Genomic DNA, 19,852 nt, shown 5'->3' on the forward strand with positions numbered 1-19,852 from the left:
TTTTGATTGTTGATTACAATAAAATAAAATTCTGTATTAAAAGATTTTTTGGATGATAAACAGTTAAATGAATATAGCTAATATCTTATTTTGATCTCAATACTTATCATATATTATTATAATATAGATGTAACCTGTAACCTGTGAGACTAGTCTGCACTGGTCACACACTACAAAATATTAATTTTAATACTCGTGTTAACGCCATATATTCACCGAAATTAAGGACAAACACGTTTTATTATAATGCATGTGGGTAGTAAACGTAGGTATATTATATAATATGTAATTTATATATTATTATTACATCGCTTTGTATTATAATTTACACTTTATAGATATAAATCCAAGTCTTGATTTATGCATATTGTGTGTACATAACCCTCTTACTACTACTCTATACCTAAAAGAAAAAGTCAATCCACTTAATAAATTGTTGTAGACAATGGTGATTGAACGTTTATTGTTTTCACACTTGAAACATAAAACTCACATTAACAAAGAAAAATTTAACTCATTGTCAATATACTGACAATTAATTACGATGATAGACATCTATGCATTAACGTTTAAAGACATTACTACAGAATTTTCAAAAATTTGAAAAATCGCGTATTGTAATAAGCTTTAAAAAATCGTTGCGTGATTTATGAATTCAATTTATTGTCTTTTAATCTATTCGGTAGTTAGCTATCATATAAATATAGCTTTTTTTTAAGTTTTGCCTACTACTTTTAATTATTACAAATAATTTAAATTAAAAATAATCCCAAAGTAAATTATGTATAGTCGTATAGAATATTTATTTCTTAAAATCCAGTCCCGGTTATATTGTAGTGCCCTATTGTATGATCACGATGAACGCCGCAAGTTGGCAATGCGATCGCGTTTCGGACTGATATAAAATTACCTTGAGATGGTTTAAACGAAATGTGTATGAGATATACGTTCGTCGTATTAATATGGACCAGAGTCGTAATACGACCAGGCAAAATATTTATTTATACAAATATAGGTGCGTCGTCCAAATCTGGTTTACAAATATCATATTATAATAATAATATTCAACAATATATAATTACGTTTGCAAAATATAAACACATGAATAATGTGTATACCCTACATACAGATTGTAAAACACGATCAAGTAATAAGCACGTACCTTTTATATTTACCTCTGTTTACTATCAAATATATTTACGCGAACAACACTTCCTAATTGGTGAATAATAGCAATACACAAGTGTACTATATAGCATTATAGCTAGCTAATATAATAAATAATAGATAATAATATACGCAATGCCTGACATGAGTGATTTTTTTTTAAATACAAATTTATAAGTGGAGTACCTACCTACATAATATATTTTATATTTATTGTATCTCTCATTATAGAATATCATAATATCGATTATACGCTATTTTTAAAATTTTGTCTACTTTTATTTCTCATTGCCAACACGCACATGTGGTTGAATGCGATGTACAGGCGCAAATCGTAATTTTTATTTAAATAAATAAATGGTGCTGGAGGAAGCATCCCAGTAAAACGTACGCCTTGATATCTAGAAGATTATCTAATCCAATAAATACTCATATTATAAATATATTTATGCATCAACGTTTTTGGAAAACTATCATTTTGCATTTTTGTTCCGGATTTTGCAATTAAAATGTATTAAACATATAATTGCGTTTAATACAGTAGATTAGAGGTTAACTAACTAATGTAACAGGTATAATGATAAACAACATAAAGATTAGAATTACTTGAACTTTTTTAGTGTTAGAAGTTAGAACCTTATAGAACATATAGAAAAGAATAATTAATTAAATACATTTTTATAATAGTTTTTTTATAAGTTTTTCTAACTTCTACTACCTATGTAGGTACTAACTATTTACACTGTAACAATAAACTTTACTGTTTTTTGCTGTTTAAATAATTATCCTATATTTATTAATCGAGAAGTCAACTAAAAATTCTCGTATAAATTATAAATGAATTATTCAAGCTGATAATAATTTATATAGATACTTAGGGATATTAGATATGTTAACTCTATTATACCATGGAGTTCATAATGCTATATCTTTAAACTTATATCTAATTTCACTGTATTATTATCGTTAAATAGTTTAATTATACTTTATTGTAGTACCATAAAGGCCATAAGACTGGACTCGGTAAAATATTAGTTAATATTGAATATTAATATAACTAGCTATAGGTAGATCATGAAGTAAGTCCAACAAAAGGTTTTTAAGATAATTTTGATTGAAATACAGTAGATATGTAGTAGGTACTAATGTACTTATATACCTACTGGCTACTACCTAGGTACTGCAGTTTATGTCGACAAAATTGTTTAGGTGTAATAATTGTTTCATATTTATAGTGTTTATACCGAATGTAAATAATATAAAACACTTTTTATATATTATAATTTATAATAAATAAGAAATCACATTTCAAGATCATCAATTTTTAAAAAAGATTATTACCTGGGACAAACGTAACGAGATAGATACTCATTTTCGTAGTTTTTGATATTTTGAGATGAAATTTACTCTAGCTATAGTAGCGAGTACTATTATAATTTATGTTTTTACCCAAAAAACTGCCAAAAAAAAAAAATAAATAAATAAATAGTATTTATGCATAGGTATATTGACCATAATATATCTATTTTTATATTAATTAATTAATATCATTTTAATAAAATAAATTAATATATTAATATACTAATAGACAACAGTACATAATAATATTGTAATATTGTATTATTAAACTGATGGTGCGATAAGAATACCGATAAGTTTATAACCGTAGAGTAAATCACATTGTATCATTGTGCTTAATCAAAAATCAAACACACTAATTAGATTTTTAATTATAGTTTTTATTTCGTAAAATAAAATAAAATAAATATATGTCTTATATTTATATTGTGTATTTACACACTTTAGAATTTAGATAATTTATCTAATGTAATAGGTTATAAGTTATAACCTATACTTTATTCATATATTAATACTATTAATTATAGCAAACAAAAATTAATAATTTTAATTAGATAGGTACCTATTACCTTAGTTTGAAAAACTTTTCAATTAGCCATTAGGTATAGTCCACGTTGAAACCAAGTATTAAACTGAACGTAAATATACCCTCCAATGTATCACATCTTGTATAGTTGTATTGGATATATAAAAAGTGCTATCGTAATATTGTTGTACCTACACGCGTGTATTTTTTAACAGTAACAGACCGCATGAATAAAACGGAATTTAAAAAATAATCGTTTTATTAATTTTTTAAATAAGTATTGATAGTTAAAAACATCTATTAAGAACTTAGTAGCGATGTATAGGAATTGTTAATAGCAGGATTAAATTGGTTTAAATTTATATGTTTTAAAATTATAAAATATGCTAATCTATAAGTACTGCAAAAATGTCAAAATATGCTCAAAAATAAGCTAAAAATATTGTTATACATTAGTTGTCAGAAAAAAAACTATTAAAAAAATAATTTACGGGCTATAAGCATATATTACGTATTATAGAATACAATCGTGAATTTCGGAAGTCGATATAAGCATTAAAAAAAAATCGAATACCTATTTTCATTGAAAAATTCGATGTCACTTCAATACATTTTCGTCTTATTTTTTTCACTGATAAGGACATTAATATGTATGCAATGAGTTATTTATTATGTTAAAAATAACTTACTTATTATACTCAATCCAGCGAGATACTTCGCATCCCTCTCACTCAACACTATACCATCGATTCATCCAGATCAGTTTCGCGTCTTGTTCTCTAACTAGACAAATAAAATAATTTGTCTACATTCTACAACCAACCTACACTTACCGATTATTAAGGGTACGCTACCCTCACATATATATCTAGTCTCAGCCTTACTAACACCACACAAGTACTGGCAGTACAGCATAACATGGACAATTTACGTTCAGAAGAACCAATAATAGTGTGTTGTTAGCTTCAATATTTAAGTACCTAATAATAAAATTAACCTATGATCTAAGTAAATGACATTATTTGCGCTTCTGGGTAGGTTTTTTTGGTATTTTAATTTTAAAGCAAGATGCGAGTATTTTAAATAGGTATCTATCACAATTTAATACTCATTTGACATTTCTAACTTAAAAATTAAAATATCAGAAAACGTCGCGGGCACAAATAATATTCTTACTTATAACTTTGATAACAGGTTAATATATATTATGTTCTAATATTAAATTCAACAACACACTATTGGTTCTAGTGAACGCAAATTTGTCTTGTTGTGTGTTAGTTAGACAAACACAAGACATACGAAGGTAGTGTAATTTTAAATACAATTATCTAGGATTTATCCAGTGTTTAAAACCGGTTAAATAATTTAAACTTATTTCCGACAAAAATCTTTAGTTTTTATTACCTATTGAATATTTTAATTATTTTTCTAAATAAGTTGTTGAGCATAGGTTATCTAATGTAAATATCATAGATAAACATAATTTATTTTCAAGAATTTTAGAAGATACTTACCATAATAATAAGAGACAAATGACAATCATAAATATTAATTCTTTTCAGTTTGTTTTTTAAACTGTATTTATAGTTTATATTTGTAGCTAAGGTGAAAAAAATAATGAAATGAGTATTTAAGCTGAAAGTCATAAACCTTAATAAATTATTTTATTGAACTTCTGTTTTTAATTCTTTTGTAATATACAAAATAAATGTGCAAAACAATTTTATAAATATATTTATATTATGTATTATACCTATTCAATTATTGTCATGAACAAGGTTAGTACCTACTTTGTATAATATTCGTATACTTCTTACAAAATGCTTAAGAAATAGAATCGAAGTTTAAAATTTGTTTCGTAGTAATTCATAAAATTAAAATTAGAAATATAATTTTGCATATTTTTAATGTATTATAAATTGTAAATAAATTTATAGAGCATATTTATACAATTTTTGTGTTATAAAATCCCCCAACTTTGATAATAAGCATAAGGACTAGAGCCTAGACGAAATAATCCACTGTAGTATATTAAAAATTAGAATTTTCCATAACTGGTTACCAATTTTTGAAAAAGCCAATCTACGTTATAAACGATAATCCATTGTATGCAAGATAACTTTAAAAAAACAATTAATTTTTTTTTTAAGCTGTTTTAAAGCCCAGATTCCGTTCACATTAAATTAATGTTTTAAATCGATTCAATAGATTATTTTTGTTTTTCCTAAATAAGAATTGAACAAATTAACCTTCAATACCAAACACTATAAAGTACATGAAAATATAGGTAGTACAATTTAAAAAAGAAAAATAATAGATGTTCTTTAGAAATAACAAATTAATTATTAAGTTGTAATCTATATTTTTTTTTCACTAAATAAATTAATATATTTAGGTAGGTACCTACAAGATTAGTAGCATTGAAACTATAAATTTTACAACTAAAAAAATTAAATAGGATTAAGATTTATTATTGTACAAGCCCGCACGCATTTTTGTTAACGACAAAGTAATTAGGTATAGGTACCATAATATACATATATATATATAATATTAAATAGAAATACATAATATGTCCGCGTTTTTCGGTTTAATAGATAAGGAGAAACAGTGATAAGTCACACTTCAAATTTAAAACAATATAATAAAGATTTCTTTAAATGACCAACATATCTTCTTTTATAGTAGTGTTACATGCATCTATTACATACATGCAACATATATACTCACGTTCGTATAAATATAAATATTTTGAAATTTTAGATTTAATAAATGCTCATAATGAGTTGTGACATTTTCTCGATCTACAAACACAATTGAATATTTCCTATTCCTTATAATTAAAAATGCCAATTGTTTTTCATAACTAATTCGCCTGTTGGATTGATCTTAAAAATTAATCATAGAAGGCAAATTACTACCTCTTCTTCTCATAAAGTTTTTTTTTTTATTAGGTACGACATATTATAAAGTAAACAAAGTCAGTTTTAACCTTTACCAAATGTGTATATTATTAATATGTATTAGTACAAAATATTATTATCTTATAAAGATACATCGTACACAAGTATTAAGCAATTACACATGCAATTTTAAGTTAATATTTTGAAGTTTCGGCGAAGTAAAAATAAGCACTCAAAATTTATTATACTATAGATAGGTACCAATACAATTTATGTTCTCAAATTAGCCTTAATTTTAAATATTTGAATTTTTGAAATTATCCTCAGTGTGGCCTGTTGGTCTAGGGGTATGATTCCTGCTTTGGGTGCAGGAGGTCCCGGGTTCAAATCCCGGACAGGCCCAATAAACCTTTTGTCACTTTTTATACTCATTCAATCGATATTTATAACAATTATTTACAAATTTAAAATTGTAAAAACTAAAAAATACTTTATTTTTATTACAAATATTGTTGAAAGATTTTGTACGTGTTGGAGAGGGAATTTTTTTAGAATATATTGACCAAAATTATGTGATATCCTACGCATTAACATTTCAAAAATTGTTGCTCGCATTTTTTAGTGGATCTATAAGCTAAATAATGTAGTTTATTAAATTCTTACACATGAAATAGTTCATACAAAATCTTGTAGACATTTTAATGTCAATTTCAATATTTCATACTCGCATAATTTTATAAACTTATAACCTTTAATACTCAACTCACATGAGTTTATCAAAAGAAATATAACTTTCAGTGGCCAAAGTGCCAGACTCGGGTATAATATCTATAAAAATCATCAAGCAACAACAAGTTAACAATTAAAATTTGTGCTTATTAAAACTCATGCCATAAGAACTAAAAATGCAAATAAATTTCATATATTTCATTTATAAATTAAAGTAAGTATAACAATTCAAATTTTATAATATGAAAAAATATAATATAAAATAATTAGATAAATAAAAAATAACAATAACTTCATTAAATTATGGTAAAAAAAAAAAAAAAAATTAAAAACTTTGTCCTTTAAAATGAGATTAAATTAATTTAACATATTTGAATATATCTTTTATTGTAATTTAATAAAGTCAAGAACATCTTTGTTGTCAAGATAAAGTTTAACGAAATTAGGATTTTTACCATCATTCTCTATGATTATACACATAATAAAGGTAACTTGGGGGTTTGCCAACTTTTGGAACATACTTAAACTATACTTTTCTTCTTTATCATCGAGAATTAAAGCACAAGACATGCATAAGATTGGAATGTCACGTATATCTTTTGGTAGTTCATACAAATTCATTACAGACAAAACATTCAATGTATTATCAATATCAATGATTACATACTTAGAACCACTAAATGATTCAAATTTTACACGTACATATTTTGATTCAATTTTGGAAAGATATATCTCTCCAACTTTAGGGTTTTCTACCTGCACCAAATTTTTTGTTTTATTAATATAGCTGTCCAACATTTTAGTCATACATTCTTGATCGCTAGATATTGCTTTAATTTTAAAATCAGTAAAAGAATTAACATGTGTCAATTGAACATAAAGAGGATCCAACATTGCGCTAACATCAGAACTTGCTTGCTGTAAAGATACTACACAAGGATCTCCCTGGGTTTTTATAACCATATCAAACTTAACACCTTCAATTGATAATATATCTTTGAACATATCATTAACATTAGGAAACCAAATTTCATTTTCTTGACCAGCTAATTTTGGTGCATACAATGAACAGCGTCTTACCAATGGAGGACACATGCAAAGAAATTCTGATGGCTTATAGAATTCATTACATTCTTCATAGTCACCAAAGTCCATTAGATAACAACTAGCACTGTCACCATTAGGTAGAATATTTTCTATTTTGGCTCTACACCAACAGTTAAAATGATGACTATGTGTAACAACAATGGAACCAACTTTAATATCATTTAAAGATAATTCAACTATGCTAACATCTAAATTCTCATTAATCTGTGACATATATAACATTGATAAACTTTCAGAGTACACATAAAAGTATTGAAATGTGTCAACATGCTTGATAACCACAGTTTCTACTTCAGGTAAAATTAAATCATTTTCATTACTTGTTTTCTTCAGAATGTTATTTGATGGATTTTCTAAAGTTAAGTTTGTAAAATCATCATTTATTACATTTTTCGAAGTTTGTGGCTCATTTTCAGAAATTTCATGGTTATCAATAGATAAAATTGTATATAACATATCAATACAATCTATACCATTATAAGTCAATGTCACTTTATATGGTTCAGAATTACTTGTTGTTTTCATTCTCCATTTGTATTTCATCATCATTTCTGAGATAACATCAAAATTTAAAGGATCATTAATAAAAATGTCCAGAATTTCTTGATCCAAGCAACAATTAAAATATAATTTTTCATTACAAAAGATGCTTGGTAGAACTTTTATTTTTATCGCTTTGCAAATAGTGTCATCATTAATGATCCGAACAACTAAATTAGTTTTAACGGGGGTCAACATTTCAGCCTTATACCATACACCATTATTCTTATCAATTAATGCTGCAACTAGTGTGCCGATAGGCGGCAGCTGTGGAAAATCTTCAAAGTTGTTAGCAACAGAATTTAATTGCATATCCAAAATGTCATTATTAGAACCAAATTCAACTCTTTTGACATAGAACTCGTTAAATGACTCAAACCTATCAATTGTAACAGTCCACTCCATAACTGACATAGTAGAAGTAATTTCAGATTCATTTATGTCATTTGTAAATAATTTTACCTCGAGTAATGACTGTGTACAAGACGTCAGCATACATTTTACATCTTTATTTAAAAGTGAATTAATATTTACATTTGACATTGCTTGACAGCGTAAGGCACAATTTGGTATTTTTTGAATTTCACTAACCAATTTAGTGGTTTTCAATGCTTTAAACCGTTCACCTGTATCTATCGACAAAACGTTTTCAGTACTTTCATCAATATCTAATAATAGAGCCCTATGCCAATTTTTTGTTACTGAATGTAAGGCAGCACACATTGAACCAATTTCAGTCACAGCCGGTATCATTTTTGATTGCATTTTTATAAGAATATTCGAAATAAACTTTAGCCTATCATTGAATAAATGAGGAACAATCCAACAATGACTGTCTGAGTAAACACATGTGACTTTTACTAAACATCCATTTTCAAGAGTTTTCATTAATTTATTTTCTGACTCTATTGATGTCATATTGTAAGGGAAAGTATTAAGTGTTCCATCTTGATCTACATGCATATAGGATAGGAAAATTGTTTTACACATGTTAATTGCCATCGGGAATGTTTTAACAGTGATAACAAGTGCTGGTAACAGTGCTATTTTAGTACGCCCCAAATATTGTAATTTTTTCTTTTCTATTTGCTTTTCATAACCAAAGTCAATGCAATGTACAACTACCATTATAGAATTAATTGATTTAACTACACATCTATAATATTTACCATAATTTTCAAACATGTATATGTCACCTGGTACTATGGAAGCTTTACTTTCTAATTTACCATTCAATTTTGATAGCTTTTCAGATATTTGTTCAACTTTTGATATATCTTGAGATCTCTGCAAGTAAGTCAAATCACCATCAACATTTAAAAATGATATTTTCTCAATTCCACGAATAATTGGAGTGGAAAGTGGAGCGGATTTATGTTCTTTAATATTAATACACAACCTAGAAAATAAAAAAATATTAATAAAAATAATATTACAACTCATATTACATTAATTTTAATTAAATATTATTATTTAATTAGTTATTCATCTGTATGATATAGATTTTATCAATAACAATTTTTTTTAAATTTAAGTATATATTTAATAGTGACTAAAAACTAAAATATGTCACGTCAGCAAAAAACATATTATAAAAACAATATATTTTGAATTAAGTATTTCATAAATTAGTTAAAAATCATTGAAAAACTAACAATTAAAAACAATTTGGTTGAAAAATTAAAAACATGAAGTATTTCTCTTTTAGTTTGAAGTTTTTAAGAAAGATGTTTTTTAACTGTTTTCAAAAAATATTTTAACAGAAATTTAAAATGTGTCAACTTACATTCCATTAGAATCAATAGATTTTACTGTAACATTATACAATGTTTTTTCAGTAATTCTAACATCTAAGTCTTTAGTTTCTAAATGACAATTCAAACAAAGCTGAGGTTTCCTCATTAAATTACTTGTAATTGGTCGAATCTAAACAGTTATAAATATTTTCTTTTAAATATCTTTTAATTATTAAGACATAAATAAATTAAAACATTACACATCAGATTCAATAAGATATAAAAAAAGCAAAAACCTGATTTAAAGGTACATCAGTCAATAAGCCAATATCAAACATGTTTACTATGATAGACTCTTCATTTATACTTTTTATATAAGCTCTATACCATTGTTCATTATCAATAGTTGCTAAACAATATGTACTTTGGGAATAATCAATATCCGTTGATTTAGAATCCTATGCATTAAAATTAAAAATTAAATAAATTATGATTGAACTATTTGAATACCATTAATATCATTATTAGCCAAAATGAGTGAACTAACAAGATTTTCATTGATGTGTTTCAGAATTTCTTCTTCCAGTTCATCAACAGTATTTGGTTCAGGTTGAATGGTTATTTTTAAATGATAGTTATAAACATATGAGATAAAACTTTGACCTACTAATAAGTTTTCTTCATATGGATTTTCATCTATTAAAATAAATTAATAGTTAAAAAATTGATTTGATATTTTAATACTGAAGAATATGATATTATTGTTTAAAATTAAATATAAAATATATTATATATTAAAATATTTGTGAAAAACATTATTTAAAAATAATACCTGTTTTCATAGCAGCATTTAAACGTTGCCCAATTCCAGATTGAAGAATAGCATTAGAAACATCAACATTGGTATCTTTATGAATCATCTGTACTACCTTATTACCAGACTCGTCAGTTTTTACAATTAGAATCTTATAAAGTTGACCTATTTTAAAGTGTGGTTGTAATATTAATGTTGTATCAATATTTATAACAGGAAACCACATGTCACTCAATGAACAATTTAGTACTAATTGTTTGGGTAAACTGTAATCATTTTCAACAAAATTGTACAATTTGATTTTATCAAAATGTTCATCGATTATTTTATCGCCTTCATCAATCAATTGTAATTTAATCTCTATAAATAAAATATAATTATTTTTAGTTTAGAAGTAATAATACTGAACACAATAAGCAAATTAAAGTTACTAACTTTTAATTTCAGTATCCATGTCAATTATTTTAGCACGATATATAGAATTTGATTGAATTTGATAAATAACATACATGTTTTTCACAAGTTCACATTTTTTTAAAATATAACGAGAGTTTAATACGGTTTTAATATGGTTCATAAAAGGTTCAAAATTTGGATTATATTGTCTTATACTAAAGTTAAATGGTGATTTGTAAAAAATCAATAAACCAATAATTTCTTGTGTGTCATTTAAAGTTTCTTTCTCTAAGGACATAGTTGGCAAAATCTAAAAATAAAAACATAAAACAAATATTAAAAATATGATTTACATTATTGTATTAAAATGTTAAAACATTTGAGAAGTCAGTTTTTGATGAATATATAAAACTTGATACAATTTTCAAGTTAAAAATAAATATTATGATATTAACAATAGGGGTACGCGGTTTTTTTTTTTTTTAAATAATCGATTGTTTTTAAAATACTTCATATTAATCGATTAATCGATTATTGGTGATGAATATCTTAACTGTTAATCGACAATATGTAAGTCAAATATCGATATGTGACTTAATTTATTTACATTATTAATTATTAATCAATTCAAGAATTCAGCGGATAGAATCGTTATAGTGGAAATGATAAACACCTAATCATTTTAGAACTTTCAATTTTTTGTGTACTACCACAGATATATATATATATATATATATACGTATATGTATATATATCTGTGTGTACTACTGAGTACTAACACTTGACAGTGCTGCATTTGACACCTCCCTCACTGGTGTAAAAAATTGGCAAAACCCCGGCAGAGACCTAACCACGGACCACCATTAATATAGGACATAGATCCTCATGAGCATTTTAGATCTTAATATAAGAATTTATTGGTATTACAATATTGTCTTTTTTTTAAAAAAAATATTGCTTAATAGATCAATTGTCATTTGTCAATGTTTTCAAACAATCGATTTTTTGAATTGTTAATCGGTTAATCGAAACAATTAATCGATTATCTAAAATTTTTAAATTAATTGATTGCTATAATCACACACCTCCAATTAACAACCAACTCACATGTTTTATAATTTCTGGTTCTTTTTCTACTACTTCTAGATATACGATTTCTTTCATTTCTAAATTACTGATTTCTTTTATTTCTGAATCGGTATTTTTTTTCATTTTTGAATCTTTACTTATAATTTCTTCAAGATTTGTATTTTGTTTTCCATTTTGAATACACTAGAAATGAAGTTAACATTTGTAAATTTTTTGTATTTACTGGATTTTATATAAAACTGCTAGTTAAACAAAGATTACAGTAAACTACAAAAAACATTTATTAGCTATTTATCAATTACCCTATACAGAAAGATATGCAATTTTTAAATGATTTTTAGCAAAAAGGAATAAAATCATTTAAATTTTTAGCAGATAGTATAAAAATGACCTAATGCAGTTTGATTATATAAAACCAATCATAGGCGCCAAGTTTAAAAAAATACAATGGACACTATAGGCGTAATGAATGTAAATCTTTTTCTAATTTAAAAAAAAGTTCTTGTATGTTAATACAGGCTATTGAAAATACTTAAGTATACAGAATGTCTATTAAAATGGAGAGCACGCATATATGAATAAAAATTATATCTCTTAATAACAAGAGTACTCGTGCATAATAATAATTATAGAAATCAATGTTTATAGAAATATAAGACTAAAAAATAAGCTTTGTTTGATATAATATTCAATTGTAACTTATAACTCTCATTTCTTTTTTCTGTTGAACACTTATTATATACATTCTAATTATTTGCCAAGTAAATTTTTGTTGTTTCCTCATAACTTATAATCAATTGAGTGTCATGCAGAGTGACGCACAAATATTAAGTAGTGTTATTGTAAAAATTCAATTAATTAACTTACAGATTTACCACATGGTAAACTCACATAAACCACACAAGTAGTAATCAAGATAATCAATCCACTAAAAATAAGAAAAAGTCATGTTATATTTCTTTGTAAAGTCAGTATACCATAGTTGACCAGTTAAAAAAAAAAAAAACAAATAAATATAGTTACTCCTATTTTTTTTGTTAAGTTTATAATTTTTAAAGTGAAATCAATACTGAAAATGTTATTTTTTACTTCAAATGCTAGTTAACACATAATAGTAATATGATAACTGAGTTTTTTATAAATTATTTATTTTATTTAAATTACACTTTTAAATCGTGTGAAAATTCTAAGTAGTGCTTTAGTAGCACTGGACTACACAACATATACTATGCTATCAATACTTTATTTTGTTGGTATTAAGCTATGGTTTATTTTATGAAATTATTAAGCTATATAACTATATCAACTTAAAATATGATAGACCTATCGTATATCAGATATGAGTCATATAAATATAAATCAATATATAAAATACAAAATAGATTAATGATAGCTATATAGATTGTTGGAATTACAAGATAATCATTCAAATAAAGTTGATATGTTGGAAAATAATATTAAACTGAAATATTATTCACAAAATAACAAAATATCCAGGTATGATTTAAATAATGGTGCCTGCACCTATGGACAAGGTATATAAGGAGGTTCAAAGACAACTATATATCTAACAATCAATACAAAAATCTTAAAATTGAGTTAAATACTTTAAATTAGATTTATGTAATAAATCATATTATAATGTTATAGTTACTTTAAAATGGTTTATCGGTGTTGTACACATTTCAACATTGTTTTCAATGCTTTTAATCTCATCCTAAAAAATAAATATACAAAAAAAAAAAAAATCATAAAACTGGAAATATAAATAAAATAAACTTTACTTTTAAAATTAAATATATTCTAGGATTTCATTTATCAGATATAAGTTATTTTTTTTCTAAAATAGTTTTTTTAAGACATTAAGTTCAAATTTTTAGTGTTTATTTTAATAAAAATACTAATTACTATTAATAAGTATTATGAATATAAAAAAAGCCATAAGTAAAAAAAAACTTTTTTTAAGTAAAAAATATATACATGGATATATGCATGCATACTTATTAAGTATTATTTAAATACCTTTTTTGTATTTTTTATTTTTTAGTTTTTCTTTAAAATACTGATTAGCACTATTTTAAATCTTATCAATATTTAATTAAATGTAAAAAACTCAATAACATTTGTAATAAATAATCTTATTTAAGATTACATAAAAGTCATAACTCATAAAACAATTTTTACGCGTTTCAATCAAGTTGTCCATAAACTAGAAAGAGAAAATTGCGCCGAGATTCTAGGATGCTATTTATGCATATGTTATCACAATCATATAATCATTTAACAGGGAAAATTAAATTTTACATTTACAATAATTTATTTTACTGTTATTTATAAAGTTAGTGATTTGATCTATTATAAAATTTTAAGGTAAGATTATTATTCAAGGCATTATTAGAGTTTATTGTGATTTTAATTATAAAAAGTATATTATGAACATTTATTTAAAAATTAAAACATCAACAAGTCTTTAAAATGTCTTAAATAATAATTTTAATTTAAAATTTTATAACAAGTAATTTCACTCTAATTTTAAAAATACATTATGACCATGGAATTCACTGTCTTTAGTTATTAAAATTAAAAAAAATATACACGGGTGTAATGTTCTTTTTATTTTTTAAAATATTTAACTGTTGGAAAACAGATAATTGTATAAAATACCTAATCTAACTTACGCTAATAAAAATTAAAAAATAATTAATTTAAACTTATTCATTATATTTGATAACTATGAAATTTCATGAATTTGTGAAAAAAATTTCAAAATTATTTTCACTTTAGTATTTATTTAATCAGTTAATTATTGTTGATTATATCACAAAACCCTTTTAATTATTTTAATTTAGGCAGAAAAAATATTTAAATTGAATAAATACATACATTTATTTCAGTTATTGAAAACATTTCTTGAGATTTCAAAGATATTGAACATTGCTCATAATTATTTTTTGACACATTGCCTACATCTACAAGTTCTTCATTATTTTTTTTGAACAATTTAACTTTATATAAACCAAAATTAGGATCCATTTTCAAAGGTAACATTTGAAAATATTTTTGAATAAACATGTTTTGGTTTAAAATAACATCATTTGGTTTGTCTAGTAATACATTCAAAGACCGCATTTCAATTAAATAGCAACTAAACAAAATAGTAAACAAATATAATAAATTAATATTGAAATAAAAATAAATACTTAATAAAATTTTAACATATTAACTCACTTCGGAGGTATTTCAAAAACTATAGTCCTGGGAACTAATTCTTTAATTCCGTAATCAACTAGATCAATATATAATTGATCAACTTTTACTTCTAAAATTATAGCTCTAACCAATTTGTTATGCAAAATAATCAAACAAGGAGTATACACTTCAAGAACAGGTGCCAGTTTTAAATTTTGTCTGTCAATTGAATTTAACATATTAGCTAATGCTTCAGATTCATTATCCTAAAATAAAAATAATAAATTGAGTCTTTGAGATTAAATTTGTTATTGCTAAATAAGTTTCCATAACTCATTAATAATATTGTTACATTCAAAATATTTTATTTGATAGATATAGTATTATATATAGGTATACTTACAAGTATCCGGACTGTTAATAAAACTGAAGTGTTATCCATAACAACTCTTGTGACAGATATGTCTATTAAAGTAACATAGTCTAAATGTTGGGATCGTAGAAAAGAACCAGAGCCTAAAGAGTTACTTTTAATTGGGAAACTGTTTATCATGTCAGTTTTATTGTTTAATTCAATCGTTGATTCCATACTTTTAGCGATGGTTATCATTGTAGATAAATTTATATTATCTGCTATGCCTTTGTCAATTAGTATTTTGTCAACATCAAATAATGATACAAATGTGATACCACCAACTTCAAAGTCCCTTCTATACTTGTAGTATTTATTACACAAAATATTAACTAATTCATTGTTTGATTTTGGTTTACTAATGAATGTACTAAGCAAAAATGTGTATACAGTAGCTCTTTGACACAAATCAATTAAAAAAGATGGATCTACATCCTGGATTACTTCTCTTACATCAAAAAATGATGCCACCATAGTTCGGCCATAATCTATGAGTATTATATTGTGAGTTTTGGCTACTAAATCTGAATGTAGAATTCGACATCTATAAACTCTGGATTCATAGTCATTTTTCCAAGTATATACGTATAATTTGTTTCCAAATAAGTCCAATTTGTTACATTCCTTTAGAAAATAATTTTTTTTTTTTTTAATTTACTGTCATGTAATAAAAATAATTTAACTATTTAGTGTTCATACCCTAGAGTAATTTTCATAATCTTGTATATTTTTTTCTAAATTTGTTCTTTTTTGAGAATAAAAGTTTGCCCAAATTTTTATGAAACATCCTTGAAATTCAGCATGAGTAATATAAAGGTCATTATTAGCATACTTATGAGGTACTAATAATTTCTCCATGGTTTATTCTAAAAAAAATTGCAAATTTATTAATGTTGAAATAATCTCAATTAGTAGTTGTTACACATTATAACAATTTTCTTTATTAGTTATAATAAAATGAATGGCATTAGTGATAAGTTTCATTAGGGGACAAAGAATCCAATGGCTAAGTCACATGTGGCTACGTAGTAAAGATAATATAAACAGAGTAGTCCTGGAGTGGAAGCTTGTGGGGAAAAAGACCTCAAGTACGACTAAGAAATAGATGGTTAGATGTAGTGGAAGAAGATCTTAACAGAATGGGAGTTCAAAAATAGAGGGATTAAGTGATGGCAGAGAAAACTAGCCAGTATTAAGGACCAGATGAAGAAGAAGTTATAATAAAATAAAATAAAAACATTTAAAATAGTTATAATAATTGAGTGGCCTATTTAAAGTACATAGCAGTATTATAATATAAAACAGCTTTTTATAACAATTATTACAACAAGATTGGCATTACCCAGTAATAGGATTTTGAGTTTTTATATAGACCTATTATTATAACAGTAAAATTAATCATTAATATTGAATACATCAAAAAATTAATAATAACACTGACAACCAACAGAAAACATTAATTCCAAAAACACATAGAATATTAAATATTATATATCTAAATAGAGATCTAAAAAATCTATACAGAATTCAGTAAATATAGGTAAATTATAAAAGAAACATTTGAATTAGAGCAAACATGATAAATGTGATTTATACAAATGAAATGATCAAATACATTATATTATACTAATAAATCGTATTTAACAGGGCATCATTTAGTTGCTTATAAGACAAACGCCTTTTCGATTTGGTAGATGACTTTTTCGAAGTACCTATAAAGGTCGATTGCAGAAAAATAGGTATCTATTACCTACTATATAACTCACAACTGCTGTAGTTTTTAACAATCGATTAGAGGTAAGTTGTTAACAAAACAAAAATAAAATTAATAAACACAAACACGACATTAAGAAAAAAAATTGCTAATAATATCATAAAATCATGGTAAATACATACTTCTTGAACAGGAACGAGACATAAGTTACATTACCATACGGGTTACGTTTTCAATAACTCTTCATGTACGTTTTTAAAATATCATGGAGCGAAAGAAGATAATTAAGAAATTTTAACCAAAAGCCGAATCGTTCAATGTGGTCACAATTCACTATGATGAGGAATGAAAATTGAGGATTGTGCTCTATGGGGCGCGGGCCTGTAAAGAATAAAAATAAAAGTAATAATTATTTATTATTTGGGTTTAAAAATAATAATCTCATAAGTCATAATAATGGTGAATACCCAGGCGGCCAGGCTTAACAATAAAGGAGCAAGACAAAGAAAATTAAATTTAGAGCTGATTTATCAAAAATACCTCATTTATAAAATTGTTTCCAAAGAATATTAAATTAATTTCGTAATGTTATCACAACCAAGAAAGAATTTTATAGACCGGTAGCAACACGGATAATATGTAAAATACACATATTGTGTTGGTCACCACTCATCAATAATCATCACCGCCATCTTAGACATATTTTGTTTAGGCGTTTTAGCATAGTCATTAGTTTTTAAATAGTTTACATAAAATATAATTCTATGTTCATCATCATCACATTCCATATTGGCGGGAAAAAAAAAATAACACTGCAGAGGCACATGGGCTGTTATCGCTTTTCGCTGTTTATGTATTATCACTTATCAACACAGACTGTAAACAGTGTAAACCTTGTATGGTTATTGCCGTTATTGGTTATGAATAGGTTATGACTAGAGCGCGGATTTCTATGCAATTGCATATTTTTTTCCTTTTAATATTTTTGGATTTTTGTCAGTTATCTCCACGAATCATCATAATTTGAAGCTAATGGTGAAATCTTTTTTTGCATATTTCTGCATATTTAAAGGTTATTGCATATTTTTGCATATTTTGGCAAAATTCAAAATTTATTGCATATTGAAGCGAAAATTTAAAAAAATTTAAAAAAGTGTATAAGATAATATTTTGACAAGTAGAATGATTTAACATTTATATCTACTCATTTGGCATTTTTAGTGATAGTCATAAAAAAAACTGAAAACTCGAAATATAACTTTACATCTAAGCTTTTCAATAATTGACGAATAGAAAGAAAAAATGCATTCTATTTCTGGATCGAAAGGTGTAACACTTACAACAAAATTAAACGAGCTTTCCAATAAAAATGAAGGTCTGAAAATTCTACGAAAAATTAATTCAGTGTTATTAGGCGAAAACGTTCAGCTCAAAGAACTTTATCAAGATCCGATAATACTAAGTTGCTTCAAATATGCCCCAATAACTTCGGTTGACGTCGAACGTTCGTTCTCAGTCTTTAAAAATATGTAAACCGATAAACAATACAGCTTCACAGAAGAAAAACTTGAAATGCATATGATTATTCATTTTAATAATAAATACAATTTTAAAAATAAATTAAGTTTAGAAAATTCCCTAAATTTTTTATTATTAAGTATTTAAGTAATTAATTATTATAAGTTTTATTGTAAATTTTAAATAAATAAAAAATTCTTGCATATTTTCATAATTTTGACTGTATATTTTCATAATTTTTACTGCATATTATATGGCATATTTCGATACTTTTAAGTGCATAAAAATCCGCGCTTTAGTTATGACTTATGAGTTATGAGTTTATGACAAGTTATCTATTTCATTATATATGCGGCGTGCGCGCATACTATGATACACATAATATATAACTCATAAGTCATAACAGTACAACTATAATAGTATAAAAGTCATTACATTAGTGTATTACACATTTGATTTTAAGACGTTGGTACATTATACAAAGATGGAGTTGTGAGCGCGACTATTGTGATTATTCGAATAAAAAAATAGCCACAAAAAAAACATCCTTTTATATTTAGAATTAGAACATATTATTGGTTTTAAAATGTATAAGTAGCGTATTGTGTTTTTAATAAATAATTGCATATCCAAGATTAAAAAGGTCAATTGTA

At 25.0% G+C, this 19,852-nt stretch overlaps 1 protein-coding gene and 1 non-coding gene across 4 annotated transcripts; one reads left to right on the plus strand and one right to left on the minus strand.

Moving 5' to 3' along the window:
* The first annotated feature begins 6,285 nt into the window (after positions 1-6,285).
* On the plus strand, positions 6,286-6,357 carry Trnap-ugg. The gene has a single exon. It is a non-coding gene; the product is annotated as a tRNA-Pro (tRNA).
* A 668-nt stretch (positions 6,358-7,025) lies between these two features.
* Positions 7,026-18,410, minus strand: LOC112593566. Of its 3 annotated transcripts, none has more exons than XM_025338026.1 (14): positions 18,222-18,410; positions 17,864-18,062; positions 16,667-16,833; positions 15,959-16,591; positions 15,595-15,821; positions 15,250-15,511; positions 14,021-14,083; positions 12,385-12,549; positions 11,317-11,587; positions 10,900-11,241; positions 10,615-10,763; positions 10,364-10,525; positions 10,118-10,257; positions 7,026-9,730 (listed from the first exon to the last, which is right to left on the minus strand). In XM_025338026.1, exons 3-14 carry the CDS (start codon positions 16,823-16,825, stop codon positions 7,069-7,071), a joined length of 5,235 nt encoding a protein of 1,744 aa, XP_025193811.1. In that variant the 5' UTR covers positions 16,826-16,833; positions 17,864-18,062; positions 18,222-18,410; the 3' UTR covers positions 7,026-7,068. The 3 variants fall into 3 exon arrangements, with proteins under 3 accessions (XP_025193811.1, XP_025193812.1, XP_025193810.1); XM_025338025.1 differs by having other exon boundaries at positions 7,069-9,730; positions 18,149-18,228; XM_025338027.1 differs by lacking the exon at positions 12,385-12,549.
* Positions 18,411-19,852: the final 1,442 nt, after the last annotated feature.

Source organism: Melanaphis sacchari, unplaced genomic scaffold, assembly GCF_002803265.2.
Source record: "Melanaphis sacchari strain LSU unplaced genomic scaffold, SCAv2.0 Contig20_pilon_pilon, whole genome shotgun sequence".
NCBI lineage: Eukaryota > Metazoa > Arthropoda > Insecta > Hemiptera > Aphididae > Melanaphis > Melanaphis sacchari.